General features: G+C 43.6%; 1 protein-coding gene across 2 annotated transcripts in view; it reads right to left on the bottom strand.

The window, feature by feature from the left end:
• prkar1b (protein kinase, cAMP-dependent, regulatory, type I, beta) overlaps positions 1–18,952 on the bottom strand; it is a 162,329-nt gene that overhangs the window by 60,233 nt on the left and 83,144 nt on the right. For both annotated transcript variants that reach the window (XM_078240640.1, XM_078240641.1), the window contains exon 5: positions 17,532–17,593. In XM_078240640.1, coding sequence (XP_078096766.1) covers positions 17,532–17,593 — 62 coding nt within the window. The remainder of the gene's footprint in view (positions 1–17,531; positions 17,594–18,952) is intronic.

Raw genomic sequence — 18,952 nt, forward strand, 5'->3', positions numbered from 1 at the left:
CACTGCCTTGCTTTCAAGGGAAGTCACACTTACCTCACCTCTGAAATTCAGCTCTTTTGTCCAAGGCTATAATGCAGTTTGGGGTTGATTGGCCCCAGTGGAATCCAAACTGAGCATCAGTGAGCAGGTTGTTAAAGAAGTGTCTTTACATTGCAATGTCAACAACTCCTGATTATTGAAAGTAGATTGATGTCACAGTAATTGTCTGGATTGTATTTTTTCTGTGTGGATTGGGCAAACCTTGGTAATTTTCTACTCTGTCAGGTAGATGCCAGCGTTGTAACCATATTTAGAGGGTCGAATGGTTCTGGATTTTCAGGACTACAGATTTAATCAGCATTCTGCACTGTGAGTCTAACTACATCTCGAACTGCAGTGGTTCAAGAGGCAGCTCACCACCACCTCCTTAAGGTGTGTCTCTGTGCACTGTTTGAGAGCACATTTCCACTCCATCTGACGAAGGAGCAGCGCTCCGAAAGCTTATGGTATTTGCTACCAAATAAACCTGTTGGACTTTAACCTGGTGTTGTTAAACTTCTTACTGTGTTCACCCCAGTCCAACGCCAACAACTCCACATTATGACTTTTCAGGACTACAACAGGGATGAATCAAATTGGCTGAAATCTGGCTTCTGTTATGATGGCACCTCAGGTGTAGGCTGAGATCAATGACCCATTCAGCACTTCTGGCTGAAGGTAGCTGCAAATGTTTCAGTCTTACTGTTTGTCCTAACCTTCTGGGCTCCACCATCATTGAGGATGGGAATGTTTACAGAGCCTGCTCTTCCCGTCTTTACTTTAACTGTCCACTACCAATTATGATTGGATGTGACAGAATTGCAGAGCTTTGATTTGCTTTATTGGTCATGGTATTGTTTAGTTTTGTCTATAGCATGCTGTTTCAACTACTTAGCATGCATGTAGTTCAGTTTTGTGGTTTCAACTGCTTGGCCTCAGTTTTAGGTATTGATTCTTGGGCATGTTCCTCTCCACTCTCGTTGAAACAGGGTTGGTTCCTTGGCCTGATGATAATGGTGGAGTGGATTTGTTTTTAAATTCATTTACGGGATGTGGGCATCACCGGTAGGCCAGCATTTATTGCACATCCCTAGTTGCCCTTAAGGAGGTGGTGGTGAGCTGCCTCTTGAACCACTGCAGTTCGAGATGTAGTTAGACTCACAGTGCTGTTAGGGATGGAGTTCCAGGATTTTGACCCAGCAACAGTGAAGGATATATTTCCAAGTCAGAATGGTGAGTAACTTGGAGGGGAAAGTCCAGGTGGTCATGTTCCCAGGTATCTGTTGCCCCGTCCCTCTAGATAGTAGTGGTCATGAGTTTGAAAGGCTCTGCCGAAGCAACCTTGGTGATGGAATGCAATTCTGTTCCTGCTGATGGTCCACAGCGTCTCTTAGATGTTAATTTTCAAGCTCATGGATCAGTTCTGAATCTTTCTAATTTACTGTGGGGTTGGTCCACAAAACACAATAGAAGGCATCCTCGATACAAATATGGGACTTACTCCCCACAAAGACAATGAAATGGTCACTCCTTTTTGATCTGATTTATTGTCACATGTATTAGTATACAGTAAAAAGTATTGTTTCCTGCATGCTATACAGACAAAACATACCATTCATAGAGTATATAGGGGAGAAGGAAAGGAAAGGGTGCAGAATGTAGTGTTACTGTCATAGCTAGGGTGTAGAGAAAGATCAACTTAATACGAGGTAGGTTCATTCAAAAGTCTGATGGCAGCAGGGAAGAAGCTGTTTTTGAGTCGGTTGGTTCATGATCTCAGACTTCAGTATCTTTTCCCGACGGAAGAAGGTGGAAGAGAGTATGTCCGGGGTGTGTGAGGTCCTTGATTATGCTGGCTGCTTTTCTGAGGCAGCGGGAAGTGCAGACAGTGTCAATGGATGGAAGGCTGGTTTGAGTGATGGACTGGACATCATTCATCACCCTTTGTAGTTTCTTGCGGTCTTAGACAGAGCAAGAGCCATACCAAGCTGTGATACAACCGGAAAGAATGCTTTCTATGTTGCATCTATAGAAGTTGGTGAGAGTTGTAGCTGACATGCCAAATTTCCTTAGTCTCCTGAGAAAGTAGAGGCGTTGGTGGGCTTCCTTAATTATAGCGTCTGCATGGAGGGACCAGGACAGGTTGTTGGTGATCTGGACACCTAAAAACTTGAAGCTTTCGACCATTTCGACTTCATCCCCATTGATGTAGACAATGGTATGCCCTCCACTATGCTTCCTGAAGTCAATGACTATCTCCTTAATTTTATTGACATTGAGGGAGATTATTGTCATTACACCAGTTCACCAGACGTTCTATCTCTTTCCTGTGCTGTCTCGCGTCAATGTTTGAGATCCGACCCACAATGGTGGTGTCATTAGCAAACTTGAAAATCGAATTAAAGGGGAATTTGGCCATACAGTCAAAGATGTACATGAAGTAAAGTAAGGGGCTGAGGACACAGCCTTGTGGCACCAGTGGTGAGGATGATCGTGGAGGAAGTGTTGTTGCCTATCCTTACTGATTGTGGTCTGTGGGTTAGGGAGTTCAGGATCCAGTTGCAGAGGGAGGAGCTGAGACCCAGGCCAAGGAGTTTGGAGATGAGTTTCATAGGAATAATCGGAGACAGGAATTGATCTGTGCCATGACTAACCTTTCGAAGCACTTCATAATGAAGGATGTCAGAGCCACTGGACGATAGTCATTAAGGCACGCTGCCTGGCTTTTCTTTGGTACTGGGATGATGGTCGTCTTCTGGAAGTGGGTAGGGACCTCAGATTGGTGTAAAGAGAGGTTGAAAACGTCCGTGATTACCCCCGCTAACTGGTCCGCGCAAGACCCGAGTGCTCGTCCGGGTACTCCATCTGGGCCAGTTGCTTTCCGTGTGTTGACTTTTGAGAAGACTGCTCTGACCTTGGCAATGGTGACCTCGGTACAGGTTTGTCCAAGGCTTCTGGGATGGAGGGCATGCTCTCGCTGGCCTCGTGCACAAAACAGGCAGAGAATGCTTTGAGCTCATCGGGGAGAGGTGCATTGGAGCCAGCGATTTTCTAGTAACACTGTCACATACATCTGCGACAGCTAGGTTGATGAGGTTGAGGTCAAGTTGGTTTTTCCTTCGTTTTGGTTCTCTCACCATCTGCAGTTAATATCTGGTACTGCAGTCAGGATTTGGCCAGCTTAGTCATGGTACTTTCGGTGGTGGACATTGAAAACTCCCACCCAGATTTCATTCAGCGCTTTTTCCAAGTGATGTTCAACATGGAGGACTACCTGGGGAAGGGAGGTTCCAATGTTTGACCTTAAACCTTGCGACCTGAAAAGGTCAAGAGTCAAAAAGTTGATAACTCCCCGAGGCCGCTCTCAACTGTATGCCACTGTGCTGCCACTCCTTTTGAGTCCGTCTGTCCTACTGGTGGAATCAAACATACTCAAGAATGGTGATGGAGGAGTCTGGGACATTTGCTATAAGCTATGATTCTGAATGTATGATTATGTCAGGCTGTTTCTTAAAAATTCGACTTGACAGCACTCCTGATTTTGGCATGAGTTCCCAAATATTAGTGAAGAGGACTTTGCAATGTTGACTCAGCTGGCTGGGTCTTTGCTGTGTTTGAACCTAATGCCTAGGTCAATGCTGGTTGATCCACTTGGTTTTATTGCTGGTATTCTTATTGTGGTAGCGATTTAGTACAATTAAGAAAATTGCTAGGCCATTTCAGAGGGAAATTAAAAGTCAACCACATTGCTGTGGTTCTGGAGTCATTTACTGAACCAGAGAAGAATGGCAAGTTTCCTTCTCCAAAGGATATTACTGAACTGACTTTTTAATGAAAATCCAGCAGCTCGATAGTCACCATTGCTAATACCAGCTTTTTACTCCAGGTTTATTTAATTAACTGAATTTAAATTCCCCAACTATGATTGTGTGATTTGAACTCTTATCACAGAATCATTATGGTGCAGAAGGTGGTCACGTGGTCATCAAATCCAACTAGTGTCTTGTAGAAGTTCAACATAACCTTGCTCTTGTATTCTATGCCCCTAGTGATAAAGCCTTGGATACAACATGCTTTATTAATTGCTCTCTCTACCTCTTCTGTCACATTCAACGATCGATGCACAAATACACCCAGGTCCCTCTGCTCCTACATCCCTTTAAGGATTTTACCCTTTATTTTACATTGCCTGTCCATGTTCTTCCTACCAAAATGCATCATCTCACACATCTCCGCATTGAATTTAATGTGCCATCCATCTGCCTATTCGACCAATTTGTCCATGTCCTTCCGAAGTTCTACAGATCTACTCTGTGCTCCTCACAGTTTACAATATTTCCAAGTTTTGTATGATCTGCAAACTTTGGAACTGTCCCCTGCACACCAAGATCTAGATCATTAAAACATAACAGGAAAAGCAAAGGTCCCAATGCTGACCCCTGGAGAACTTCACTACAAACCTTCCTCCAGTCTGAAAATTAGCCATTCGCCATTACTTTGTTTCCTATTACTCAGCTAATTTTGTAAAGTTGCTACTATCCCTTTTATTCCATGATCAATAATTTTTTTCGCAAGTCTGTTTTGTGGCACTGTATAATCTTTTGAAAGCCCACGTGCACCACTTAAAACAGCATTACCCTCATTGACACTGGCTGCTACCTCTTCAAAAAATTCCAGCAAATTAGTTAAACATAGATTAGAAATCTATGCTGGTTTTGCCTAATCAACCCACATTTTTTCCATGTGGCTGCTAATACTATCCCGAATAATTGTTTCTAGAAGTTTGCCCAACACTGAAGTTAAACTGATTGGTTTATTTTTGCTGGGCTTATCCTTACATACAAGGGCATAATACAATTCTCCAGTCCTCTGGCACCTCCCCAAGTCACGGGAGGACAGAAAGGTTACATTAAAGATTATGGCTAGCACCCCTGTAATTTCCTCTCTCAAATTTCACTCTCCAAAACATTAATCCAGACTTCTGGATTATTTGTCTACTAATATAACCACTATGTTGCTCTGCCAGCTTTCATTTATTAATCTACAAGCACCAAATAATTTTGTTGCGGATTAATGTCTCCAAAAGTTTCCCCACCTCTAATGTCAAGGTAACTGGCCTGTAGTTACTGAGTTTATCCCTCTCCCTTTTTTTGAACAGAAGTGTAACATTTGTAATCCTGTATTTTTCAGATACCATTCCAATATCTAAGGAAGATTGAAGGCTGTGGCCACAGCTTCTGGAATTTCCACACCACTCCCCTTATCAACCTAGGATGCACCCCACTAACTCATGACTTTTCTACTTTGAGCCTTGCCAACCTTTTTAATACTGTGACTCTTTTCTTATCCAATCCTATTTCTCTACTACCTTACTGTGACATTGACAGCTTTCTCTTCTTTAAGGATACCAGGTGCAAAGTGTTCATTTTATACCTCAGCTGCCTTCACAATATCATCTCCTTTATGATCTTTAATTGGCCTACCCTTCTTTTGATTATCAATTTACAGTTTGTAAGTTTATAAAAAATGTTCCTTGTTCTATAATTTCATTCCCTCTTTCCTCCTTTTATTTCCTTTTCATAGTCAGCTTGTTTTTGAGTGAACTATGAACTCAATATTTATCATTAGCCTCTTTTTTTCTCTTTCACTTTAATTTCTATATCTTTAGCTAAGGTGGGAGTTTTGACTTTGGATGTTCTTCCTTGCCTTCTCAGAGAAGTGTATGACCCAAACTATCTCCTCTTTGAATGCCTCTCAAGCAGGCTGAGTGTCGATGGCAGGATATTAATTTACTATGTCTCTGGATTTATCCATTTATAGGTTTTTAATGCTTACTGAAATTTTGCCCTTTGAACCAAGTAAATTTCCTGAAAGGATTAGAGATTTTAAATATGAAAGCAAAAGTAAAAGGGAGCATGGCCTTTCATTATCACAGGACTTTACAACAATTAAGTACTTTTGAAGTATAGTCACGATAGTAATGCAGAAAATGTGTCAGCCAATTGACATACAGCAAGTTTCCACAAACAATAATGGTATAATGACTAAGTAATCTGTCTTTTAAGGTTCATTAGTCAGGACACTGGGAATAACCCCACTGTTCATCTACAAAATAATGCCTTGGGATCTTAAATGTAATTCTCATCTATGACAATTTACCACTGAAGTGTCAGCTTTGATTTTTGTGCTCAAGTACTGGACTGAGATGTAACCTCCCAATCTTCAAATTCAGGAGTGCCACCACTGAGCTATCGCTGATACATGGACACAAAGTGGACAAGATTATATTTTCTTTTAATTCCATGCATTCATATGACTCTTATCCATTTCACCACAAATCTTCATTGAATGTGAAGTGCTGTGTGTTGCTGCTGAGAGGGCAAGAGCAACCAAAGTCATCGTAATAACAATGGAGAAAGGTGTTTGTTGTGGATGTCCCTTGGAATGCTGAACCACTTTGAGGTGCAAGGCTTGGAAATGATGAAAAGGGTTTGCTGCTGTACCATACTTTATCACAGTCTGGATAATGCATGCTGGTGAGGAAGATGCTAACCACTATCAAATCCTCTGCCAGCATTTCCAACCTTCTTTCACATAAAAGATGACCACTTCTGGCAGATACTAGAAAGTTGAATGAACAAGGTCAATAATACCCCAGCATAAGTCTAAATCTTCAGAAGGGTAAAGAAATTAAAAGCAAATAACAAATCTGGACCGGTTAAATGTAATTTCAGTGTCTGTCAGATCATAAGTAGATGTACTAGATGTTCAAGACTGCCAACCCTTTTGTACTGAATTCCTACTTATCCCTAATATATGCCACAATACTTCTAGCTAGGCTGTCTTTAAATTTATGATATAATTTGCTTCAAACAACAGCATACCAAGAAGATAGTCTTTGGAAGATAGTCTAAACTGCAGCATTTAGTAATTGGTCCATGGTGATCTTACAAAGTCTAGAGCAACTTTTTGATACATGTCCATTACTTAATGGTGCTAAGTTTTTTATTTGATTGGTTATTTAAACTATTGTAAGCTTCCACCTTCTCACCAGCAAATGCCTTTCAGGATCTGAATCAACCAATCGGAAATGGATTCTACTGTCAGGGATGAGTGAACATATTTGCACATCTTTATGTAGCAGAGCAATACACTTCTTAAAGCCACGGTTATTATCCTTTAATACACCAGTGGTCCTGCATATATTTCTATTTCTGGTATCAGTGCAGCGCCCTCTTGCACCAAATGTGCAGAGTAAGAGAGGCAACCACAGACTGTTGCAGCACTAGCAAAATTGCCTGGAAGAGGTGGTCTTGTATGTTGAGAAAGAGTGCCAGCTACAGTGTATTAAACCAGTTGCAGTGAAGTTCTACAGGGAAATAAGCTTTCAAAGTTAAAAGCAAACTATTAATATTTAATGTCACTGAATTACCTATTTTCAATTACTAAAATCACATTTAAAATATTTGAGTCTCTGCCTTTCGTAGTTTTATGATGTAAGCAGGTAATGAAAGCATGGCTTCCAGTATGCACAAATGTAAAAATGCAGCCAATATATTACCTCCTATTGCTACATTACAAACAGATACTGTTATACAATTAGCAATTTGGATTTACATTAGCCTTTTGACTCTGATGATGGATAATTGAAAGATGGTCGTCAGAGAATCATAGAATCCCTACAATGCAGAGGAGGCCATTCAGCCCTTAGAATCTGCACTGACTCAGCATCTTACCTAGGACTACCCCACCCCATCCGCCCAATCCTCCTAACCCACCTTAACTACACAACTTGGGACACCAAGGGGCAATTGAGAAAGACCAATCCACCTAACCTGCACATCTTTGGACTGTGGGAGGAAACTGGTACACCCAGAGGAAACCTACGCAGACGCGGGGAGAATGTGCAAATTTCACACAGTCACCCGAGGCTGGAATTGGGCCTGGTGCTGAGAGGCAGCAATGCTAACCACTGTGCCACCCAGGTGCTCCAATCCATCTTAACAAATCAAAAAGAAGTCAAATCCAGTCACCCAAACACGAAAGAGGTGATTTTCTTAGGAGCATGTTGTCACTGTCTCCATGAGCTGATATTTTGGAGATAAAAAAACACTGCCAATAAATAATTCATATGGTTTAGTTATATGTGACATTTGATTGGATAAGATTGCCCTTGAACAGAGTGGCTTGCTAGGCCATTTCAGAGGGCAGTAAAAAGTGAACCACATGCTGTGGATTTGGAGTGTCATGTAGGTAAGATCAGGTAAGGAAAGCCAATTTCTTTCCCTAAAGGACATCTGTGAACCAGATGGGTTTTTATTACAATCGATGATAGTTTCATGGTCACCATTACCATTCCACCAGTTGCTGTAATGGGACTCAAACTATTGCCATCAGAAAATTTGTTGGGTCTCTGGATTACTAGTCCAATGATATTACCACCACACCATTGTCTTTATTTGATTTGATTTGGTTTGGGGCAGAAGTGGCTTCCTGTAGCAACATCTATCACTGAGCATTCCTTTTAGGGTCCCTTCTGCTCATCTCACTTGAGGAGCTAGAATAGGGTGCCAGCCTTTATTCATTCAGGGAATGTGGGCTTTGTCAGCATTTATTGCCCATTCCAAATTGTGCTCGAGAAGGTGGTGGAGAGCTGCCTTCTTGAACAGCTGCAGTCCATGTGGTGTAGGTACACCCACAATGCTGTTAGGGAAGGAACTCCAGGATTTTGACCCAGCGACAGTGAAGGAACGATTATATATTCTCAAGTCAGGATGGTGAATGATTTGGAGGGGAACCTCCAGGTGGTGGTGTTTCCATGTATCCACTGCCCTTGTTGTTCTAGATGGTAGTGGTCATGGGTTTGGAAGATGATATGGAGCATTGGGTGAGTTCCTGCAGTGCCTCTTGTAGATGGTACACACTGCTGCCACTGCATCAGTGGTGGAGGGAGTGAATGTCTGTGGATGGGGTGCCAGTGTGCTGCTTTGTCCTGGACAGTGTCAAGGTTCCTGACTGTTGTTGGAGTTGCACTCATCTAAACAAGTGGAGAGTATTCCATCACACTCCTGACTTGTGTCTTGCAAATTGTGGACAGGCTTTGGAGAGTTAGGGAGAGAGTTACTCACCACAGGATTTCTAGTCTCTGACCTGCTCTTGTTTTTATATCGTTAGTCCAGTTAAGTTTCTAGTCAAAAGGTAACCTCCAGGATGTTGATAGTGGGGAATTCAACGATGGTTAATGCCATTGAATGTCAAGGGACAATGGTTAGATTCTCTCGCATCAGAGATGGTCATTACCTGATACTTGTGTGGCTCGAATGTTATTTGTCACTTGTCAGTCCAAGCCTGGATATTGTCCAGGTCTTGCTGCATTTGGACATGGACTGCTTCAGTATCTGCGGAGTCACGAATGACACTGAACATTTTGCAGTTTTCAATGAACATCCCCCTTATGATGGAAGGAAGGCCATTGATGAAGCAGCTGGATACGATTGGACCTAGGACACTATTCTGAGGAACTCCTGCAATGATGCTCTGGACTTGAGGTGATTGATCTCCTTCAACCAGAACCATCTTCCTTTGTGTTAGGTATGACAGATCCCGATTCTGTATTGGCAGTTGACCCAAAACAAGACAAACTGATTCCACAGTGGGATTTTAATGCCAGAATTGGACGCAACTACACAGTTTGGAAGAGCACCATCAGGAAAATGGGAGTGGGGAAATCAAATGCCAATGGTTTCCTTTGCCTCCACACCAAATGTGCAGACGTAGTTCACCATCATAAACACATTCTTTCATCAGAAAGATAGACACAAGACAATGTGGAAGCATTCCATTGGCATTCCCTAGACTACATCATTGTCTGTGTCCAAGGATAGCAAGGGTGTGCAGATCAGCCCAGGCATGTGGGGTAAAAATGACCGGACTGACCACAGACTTGTATGCTCCACCATGAGCATATGCTTGGCACCAAAACAGTGAAGATCTTCAAAGAAATCCAGGGAAAAAACTTACTATCCCCATTCTCCAGTATATAAAAACAAGAAAACAATTCCAGGTGCAACTTTCTTTCCATCTTGCCTTCTTATTCAAGATCAAACCTAAGATCCAAGAAACGTACACCTGAGTTATCAAAATTGAACCTCAAAGGACCAAGACTGGTTCAACAAGAATGATAAAGAAATAAGCAAACTTCTTGATCAGAAACACCAAGCCATCATTACATGTCAAAATCACCCTACATCGCTCATTGTTCCACAGGAGCAGGCTGAGGGTAAGGGAGCTTGTTTGTGCACTAATTTATTTAATTATTTTTCAGTTAAATTAGTGAAAAAAATCGGAGGTTTTTTTTCTAAACAGGAAATAGGCCCAGCAGCAGCCTGGGAAGATTTTGGAGGGTTTAAAAGTGCTTAACTTGGAGGTTTCAGCCTCATTGTTCCACAGGAGCAGGCTGAGGGTAAGGGAGCTTGTTTGTGCACTAATTTATTTAATTATTTTTCAGTTAAATTAGTGAAAAAAATCGGAGGTTTTTTTTCTAAACAGGAAATAGGCCCAGCAGCAGCCTGGGAAGATTTTGGAGGGTTTAAAAGTAGGCCGCACCTTTGAGCGGGCAGCGTCGTTAGCGGGCAGTGGAGTGAGCAGGGGACAGAGTGAGAGCTAAAAGGGCTTTGGCTCACAGGGCTTCGGCGAGGAAGGTTGTTTGTTTGTTTTTCTTTGGTTACACCCCCTTTTTGTTTTATCCCCAAAACTAAAAAGGACATGGCTGGTATGAGTGGGAGGCCAGTATACTGCATTCGGTGTGGGATGTGGGAGTTCCTGGAGACAACTTGCCTCCCGGAAGTCCATATCTGTGCCAGATGTGTGGAACTGCATCTCCTGAAGGATCGTGTAAGGGAGCTGGAGCTGAGGCTCGATGAACTCAGTTTAGTTAGGGAAAATGAGAGAGTCATAGATAAAAGTTATAGTCAGGTAGTGACACCAGGGTCTCGGAAGGAAGACACGTGGGTCACGGTTAGGAGGGGTAATAGTCAGAAGGGTGATGTGCCAGAAAGCACCCCAGTGGCAGTCTCCCATAAGAGAAAGGGATGGGCAACAGATGGGAGAAGGGAAGGGAGTGAGCAGTCTGTGGAGGGATCCCCTGTGGTTGTCCCCCTCCACAATAGGTATATTGTTTTGGATTCTGTGGAGGGGGATGACCCTCCAGGGGTAAGCCACGAGGACCAGATCGCCTCCACGGAGACAGGCTCAGGGGTCCGGAAGGGAAAGAAGGGGTTTAGGAGAGCGATAGTTGTGGGGGACGCAATAGTTAGAGGCACGGACAGGCGCTTCTGTGGGACTGAACGAGAATCCAGGATGGTAGTCTACCTCCCTGGTGCCGGGGTACTGGATGTCTCCGAGAGGGTAGGAAGCATATTTAAAAAGGAAGGTAGTCAAACGGATGTGATTGTACACATTGGGGGAAATGATGTAGGTAGGAAGAGCAGGGGGGTCATACGAGAGAAATTCAGGGAGTTGGGTGCTAGGCTAAAAAGTAAGACCTCCAGTGTAGCAATCTCTGGACTGCTCCTGGTGCCTAGTGCAAGTGAGGCTCGGAACAGGGAGATTCTACAGTTGAACGCGTGGCTAAAGGACTGGTGCAAGAGGGAGGGTTTTAAATTCATAGATAACTGGGAAATCTTCAAGTCAGGATGGCAACTGTACAGAAAGGATGGGTTACACCTTAACTGGAAGGGAGCAAATATCCTGGCTGGGAGTTTTGCTCGAGTGTTTCGGCAGGATTTAAACTAGTGTGGCAGGGGGGTGGGGAACAAAACAGGAGGTCAGTAAATACTGAGGCTGGGGTCGAGCTGGGGGCCAGGGCAAGGCTAGCTAAGAAGAGGAGCACTCTGGAGGAGGAGGACCTGACTGGGCCTGGAGGTCTGGAGTGCATCTGCTTCAATGCGAGAAGTGTAACGGGTAAAACAGACGAACTTAGGGCCTTAATGCTTGTGCGGAATTTGGATGTGGTTGCGGTGACGGAAACTTGGTTAAAAGAAGGACAGGACTGGCAGCTGAATATTCCGGGGTATCAGTGTTTTAGGCGAGACAGAGGAGGGGCTAAAAAAGGTGGGGGAGTAGCGATATTAGTTAAGGAGCATATTACCGCGGTGCAGAGGGTAGACAACTTAGAGGGGTCATGTACTGAGTCGCTGTGGGTGGAACTCAGAAACAGGAAGGGTGCAGTCACTATGCTGGGGGTGTACTACAGACCACCCAACAGCCCACGGGAAGTGGAGGAAAGGATATGTCAGGAGATTCTGGATAGGTGCAGAAAAAATAGGGTTGTTGTAGTGGGGGACTTTAATTTCCCTGGCACAGACTGGAAAGTGCTTAGAGCTGGGGGACCGGACGGGGAGGAATTTGTAAAATGCGTACTGGAAGGTTCTTTGGAACAGTATGTAGATAGCCCGACTAGAGAGGGGGCTATACTGGACCTAGTTCTGGGAAATGAGCCCGGTCAGGTCGTCAAAGTTTCGGTAGGGGAACATGTGGCAAATAGTGACCACAACTCTGTTAACTTTAGGATAGTAATGGACAAGGATGAGTGCTGTCCTACGGGCAGGGTGCTAAATTGGGGGAAGGCTGACTATAGCCGGATTAGGCAGGAATTGGTGGATGTTGATTGGGAGAGGATGTTCGAGGGTAAGTCCGCGTCTGGCATGTGGGAGTCTTTTAAGGAACTATTGATAAGGCTGCAGGATAGGCATGTGCCTGTAAAAAGGAAAGGTAGGATTCGAGAGCCGTGGATAACCAGGGAAATTGAGGATCTGATTAAAATGAAAAGGGAGGCGTACGTTAAGTCCAGGCAACTGAAAACAGATGGAGCTCTGGAGGAATACAGAGAGAGTAGGAAAGATCTCAAACGGGGAGTTAGAAGGGCAAAAAGAGGGCACGAGATGTTCTTGGCAGGCAGGATTAAGGAGAATCCTAAGGCATTCTATTCATACGTTAGGAACAAAAGAGTTGTCAGGGAGAAAATCGGACCTCTCAGGGACAAAGGAGGGGAATTATGCTTAGAACCCAAGGGAATAGGGGAGATCCTAAATGAATACTTTGCATCGGTATTCACGAAGGAGAGGGGCGTGTTAACCGGGAGTGTCTCGGAGGGAGGTGTTGACCCGTTAGAGAAAATCTCCATTACGAGAGAGGAAGTGTTAGGTTTTTTAGGGAACATTAAAACTGGCAAAGCCCCAGGGCCTGATGGCATCTATCCTCGACTGCTCAGGGAGACGAGAGAGGAAATTGCTGGGCCTCTGACGGAAATCTTTGTCGCTTCTTTGGACACGGGTGAGGTCCCTGAGGATTGGAGGATAGCGAATGTGGTCCCGTTGTTTAAGAAGGGTAGCAGGGATAACCCAGGAAATTATAGGCCGGTGAGCTTGACGTCCGTGGTAGGGAAGTTGTTGGAGAGGATTCTTAGAGACAGGATGTATGTGCATTTAGAACGGAACAATCTCATTAGTGACAGACAGCATGGTTTTGTAAGAGGGAGGTCGTGCCTTACAAATTTGGTGGAGTTTTTTGAGGAAGTGACAAAAACGGTTGATGAAGGAAGGGCCGTGGATGTCGTCTATATGGATTTCAGTAAGGCATTTGACAAAGTCCCACATGGCAGGTTGGTTAAGAAGGTTAAGGCTCATGGGATACAAGGAGAAGTGGCTCGATGGGTGGAGAACTGGCTTGGCCATAGGAGACAGAGGGTAGTGGTCGAAGGGTCTTTTTCCGGCTGGAGGTCTGTGACCAGTGGTGTTCCGCAGGGCTCTGTACTGGGACCTCTGCTATTTGTGATATATATAAATGATTTGGAAGAAGGTGTAACTGGTGTAATCAGCAAGTTTGCGGATGACACAAAGATGGCTGGAATTGCGGATAGCGAAGAGCATTGTCGGGCAATACAGCAGGATATAGATAGGCTGGAAAATTGGGCGGAGAGGTGGCAGATGGAATTTAATCCGGATAAATGCGAAGTGATGCATTTTGGAAGAAATAATGTAGGGAGGAGTTATGCAATAAATGGCAGAGTCATCAGGAGTATAGAAACACAGAGGGACCTAGGTGTGCAAGTCCACAAATCCTTGAAGGTGGCAACACAGGTGGAGAAGGTGGTGAAGAAGGCATATGGTATGCTTGCCTTTATAGGACGGGGTATAGAGTATAAAAGCTGGAGTCTGATGATGCAGCTGTATAGAACGCTGGTTAGGCCGCATTTGGAGTACTGCGTCCAGTTCTGGTCGCCGCACTACCAGAAGGACGTGGAGGCATTGGAGAGAGTGCAGAGAAGGTTTACCAGGATATTGCCTGGTATGGAGGGTCTTAGCTATGAGGAGAGATTGGGTAGACTGGGGTTGTTCTCCTTGGAAAGACGGAGAATGAGGGGAGATCTAATAGAGGTATACAAGATTATGAAGGGTATAGATAGGGTGAACAGTGGGAAGCTTTTTCCCAGGTCGGAGGTGACGATCACGAGGGGTCACGGGCTCAAGCTGAGAGGGGCGAAGTATAACTCAGACATCAGAGGGACGTTTTTTACACAGAGGGTGGTGGGGGCCTGGAATGCACTGCCAAGTAGGGTGGTGGAGGCAGGCACGCTGACATCGTTTAAGACTTACCTGGATAGTCACATGAGCAGCCTGGGAATGGAGGGATACAAACGATTGGTCTAGTTGGACCAAGGAGCGGCACAGGCTTGGAGGGCCGAAGGGCCTGTTTCCTGTGCTGTACTGTTCTTTGTTCTTTTGTTCTATCGCAGCAGAAATGAGAAGAGCACTTAACACTCAAATCCAAAGTTCAGAGAATGATGCATGCCATCAAGAATATGTGGTGGGTAGAGAAGGCCAATGAAATCCACAAACTGGCATGAAGTGTCACTTCACCTAGGCAATCCAGACTATTTGTGGACCAAAGACAAACAGTCCCACCCTCCTCTGAGCTAATGACAGCAATAATGATGCAGCCACCCAAGACTGCAAGAAGAAGCATTATCAGAACCTTCTCAACCAGGAGTCAATAGTATTGGACAAAACAATCAAAACTCCTCAACAGCTAGAGAAATCAAATTTGGGTATGCTGCCATCACTTGTTGAGATATAAAAGGCTATGCAACAGATGAAGAACAACATTGGTCTGTGGTCCGTAAAACATTCCTGTAGAGATCCATAAAGCTAGTGGTCATAAACTTTTGCTCAAATTCTCAGACCTTTTTACAAAAATCAGGGAAGAGGTATTACCTCCTGACTTCTGCCATTATTGTTTAATTCTTCAAGGAGTGTGATAAATTAATGTGTGGGAATTATAGAGACAGCACAGTGGTTAGCACTGCTGCCTCACAGCTCCAGGGACCCGGGTTCAATACCAACCTTGGATGACTGTGTAGAGTTTGCACATTCACCCCATGTCTGTGTGGTTTTCCTCCGAGTGCTCAGGTTCCCTCCTATAGTCCAAAGATGTGCAGGTTAGAAGGACTGGCCATACTAAATTGCTCCTTAGTATCCCAAGACTTGCAAATTAGATGGACTAGCCATGGGAAATGTATGGGGTTACGGGGATAGGGCAGAGGAGAGGGCCTGGGTAAGGTACCGTGCCAAGAGTCAGTGCAGACTCGATGGGCCAAATGGCCTCTTCTGCACTGTGGGGATCCTATGATTCTATGATATTCCTTCTGTGCACGGTGGGAAAGATTCTCACAAATTCTCCTGAACTGCCTTCTACCTGTCAATGAAGACACCTTCCAGAGACCCAATGTGGTTTCCAGCCATCCAGGGTGTCAGGTCTTTGTCATTCAACAAATCCAATGGGAATGTCTGGAATAACAGAAATGTCTCCATGTGATGTTTCCTGATCTGTCAAAGGTCTTTGACACCATCAACCACAAAACCTTTTGGAAAGTCTTCCAGAGACTCTGGTGTCCAGCAAAATTTGGTACTCTTGCATGAAGGCACAACAGCAACTGTACTTTGCAATGGATTAGAGACCAAGTCCTTTCATATCTGAATGGACGTCAGTATGGTTGAGTGATTGCACCAACTCTCTTCACAATCTACTTCAGCCTGGTCATAGAACTCATCTGTGACCAACTTCCACAAGGGGTCATCTTTAACTTTCAACTCAGTGGGAAACTTTTCAATCTCAGCAGGCTGAGAGCTGAGACTAAAATGGCCCTCCAACATATCCATGACTTACAACATGCCTTTGATTGCTCAGCTGGGCTCACATTGCACATGACATTCAGACCACCCTTAACCTCGCCACAATTCTGCATACAATATCAGCCAAAGTCTCCCACCAACAATACACTGGACAAGCAGTACCACCTCCAATTATTGCTACTGATGGAGTTACTTTAGAACTCATTGAACACTTCCTGTATCTCAACATCTATCTTTTTCAAAAGGTCACCATCAAAGCGGACATCCAGCACAGGATCAGTTGTGCCAGCGCAGCCTTCCAAAAATTGCAAAACCAGGTTTTTGAAAACTTCAGATCTCCATAAAAGTTCAAAGGCTTTAGTCGGTGACACTGCTGTTGTCACCATATGGCAATGAGATTTGATTCCACTACCAAAGGCATCTCTGTAGCGGTGTTTCTATAGGATAATTAAAATCAAGTGGGAAGACAGCCAACATCTTCACTAAAGTCTAACATATCAATCATGATCATGACATTGCATCCACGGCATCCAAAGCAGATCCCCTTTTCCCAATTTAAGGATGGTACCTGATCTCAAGGGGACAGAGAAAATGTTTTATGGACACACTAGCCTCATTGAAAAGGGGACAAATTGACATTGGGGCAAGGGAGGAATTTGCCACAAACCATACCATGTGGCAATGTATCAGCCAACATACTGCAACAGTCAGATACTGAATGCATAAACTCTAGTGCAGAGAAACAACGAAAACAAAAGAGAGCAGAACAGTGGCTTGACAAGCCTCATTTTCCAAAGGAATTATTTTCTTCTCTGTCCAAAGACTTCTGGCTTCAGATTGGCCTGCTGAATTATCTGGACACACAAATCATGAAACATGGCAGACGTCATCCTCCTTTTGAGAGACTGATAATGATGGCGAGCTACATCACAAACAGACAGTGAACTAATTATGAGAAATAACTACGAAATTTGCTTTCGGTGGTTTTGACTGAAGTATAATTATTAGCTAAGATTCTGTTCTTCTTTGGATTGTACTATGGGATCTTTTAGGCCCATCTGAAAATTCATCCAACAACGAAACACTTCCTCAGACTTTGAAGTCGAATTTGGCTCTGACACAGAGTTAGGAGTGCTACCACTGACCGAAGATTATCACTATCTATGCTAACATGAACCTAGACTGGATACATGAAATACAGGAAAGGCTGCACTCAATCGATATCACTACCTTGAGGAGAAAAAACAATGGTTAAAAAAAATAAAGATTGGCTCAGAAAAATTATTTTAATAAAAAACAAACCAGCCTCTTTTAGAGTCTCACCTTGCTGAATGACAGTTTCTCCTGCAATGTGGGTTACCGGAAACATGGCATCAAAGATGTCACTGCAAGGGGATAAAAAGAGAGGAGAAAATTTGAGAAAACTTGGAAACTAAACGGGACAGCATTTCGATTTCCTTAGAGAACTAAAACTGATTATTGAAATAATCTTTTAAATTTCTAAAGAACATGTTTTATTGGAGAGTATCAATTTTGCCCCTCCAAAGACTCTGCTGACAGAAATATTTTATTATACAAGTGACATATAGAAAGAAAGCATCTCTACTGTTTACAAGAACAAAATACTGCAGATGCTGGAAATCTAAAGCAAAAACAAAAATGATGGAAATAACTCCTTCCAAACCCATGACCTCTACCACCTAGGACAAGGGCAGCAGATGCATGGAAAGCACAAGTTCCCCTCCAAGCCACTCTTGAAATTGTATTGGCATTTCTGCACTGACAGCCTGGGAGAGGGGGATACCAAATACAGGGGGCCCAGTGGCAAGGAGGGGACCGGACTTGTTGATCTAAACAGAGTTTCTTGTTGTTCTCTAGCTTAAGCAGCCATAGGCAGAGCTGCAGACCTGAAAAACCGACTGTAAAGAAAAAAATGAACCGTCATCCTGCGAGTCCTGTTGCCTTAAAACTGGTTTGTTAAGTTAATTTTGCTAATTGTTACACTGCTGCACCTGATCTATAGGCAACTTTGTGGTTCTGATTGTTTTGAAATGCCTGCCAGAAAACCACAAAGCTGCCCAAAGGTCAACAGCAATGCAACAACGGAAAGTGTTCTTGTTTGGAAAAATGATAAGTGAAATCTCTATTTTAAAGCTACATGGATGCTTGGGGGAGGGGGGATGGAGAGATGGGGTGGCAGGAGTAGCATGGGGTGGGGGTGTCACTTTTTTGCTGTTGGAGTTTATTTATTAATGACATTTTTTTCCATTTTAGGCTCTAAATACACACAATGTAAAATACAATTTGAATGACAGTTTCTAGGGGAAGAGGGAACAGTTCAGTTCTTGAGTTAAGACTTTACTAAATTCATGCACCTTGTGTATTCGTCTCTGAAAAAATTACAAAAATTCAGCTTACATTTTTCCTAAGTTACTGGTAGATGTTTGATTGACAAATCTTGAGGATAGTGTCATTAGCATAAAGGGGCAGATGCCATTTAAGGACTACTGTGGGGTCCAGAGTTGAATTGTTTTGTAAATGTACTGATTTCTTTGTAGCCACTTTCCGAACATCAGTTGATTGATCTGTGATTAATTATCCTAGAGAATCAGCATTGGGCTTTCAAATGTCACCATTGCTACTAGTCACTCTGCTACAGCATGCAGGTGTAATAAAAGTACAACCAAACCTACATTTATACCCTTTCACAATGTCTTAAATTGCTTTACAGCCAATTGAATACT

The sequence above is a fragment of the Mustelus asterias genome, chromosome 23 (genome assembly GCF_964213995.1).
Source record: "Mustelus asterias chromosome 23, sMusAst1.hap1.1, whole genome shotgun sequence".
Classification (NCBI taxonomy): domain Eukaryota; kingdom Metazoa; phylum Chordata; class Chondrichthyes; order Carcharhiniformes; family Triakidae; genus Mustelus; species Mustelus asterias.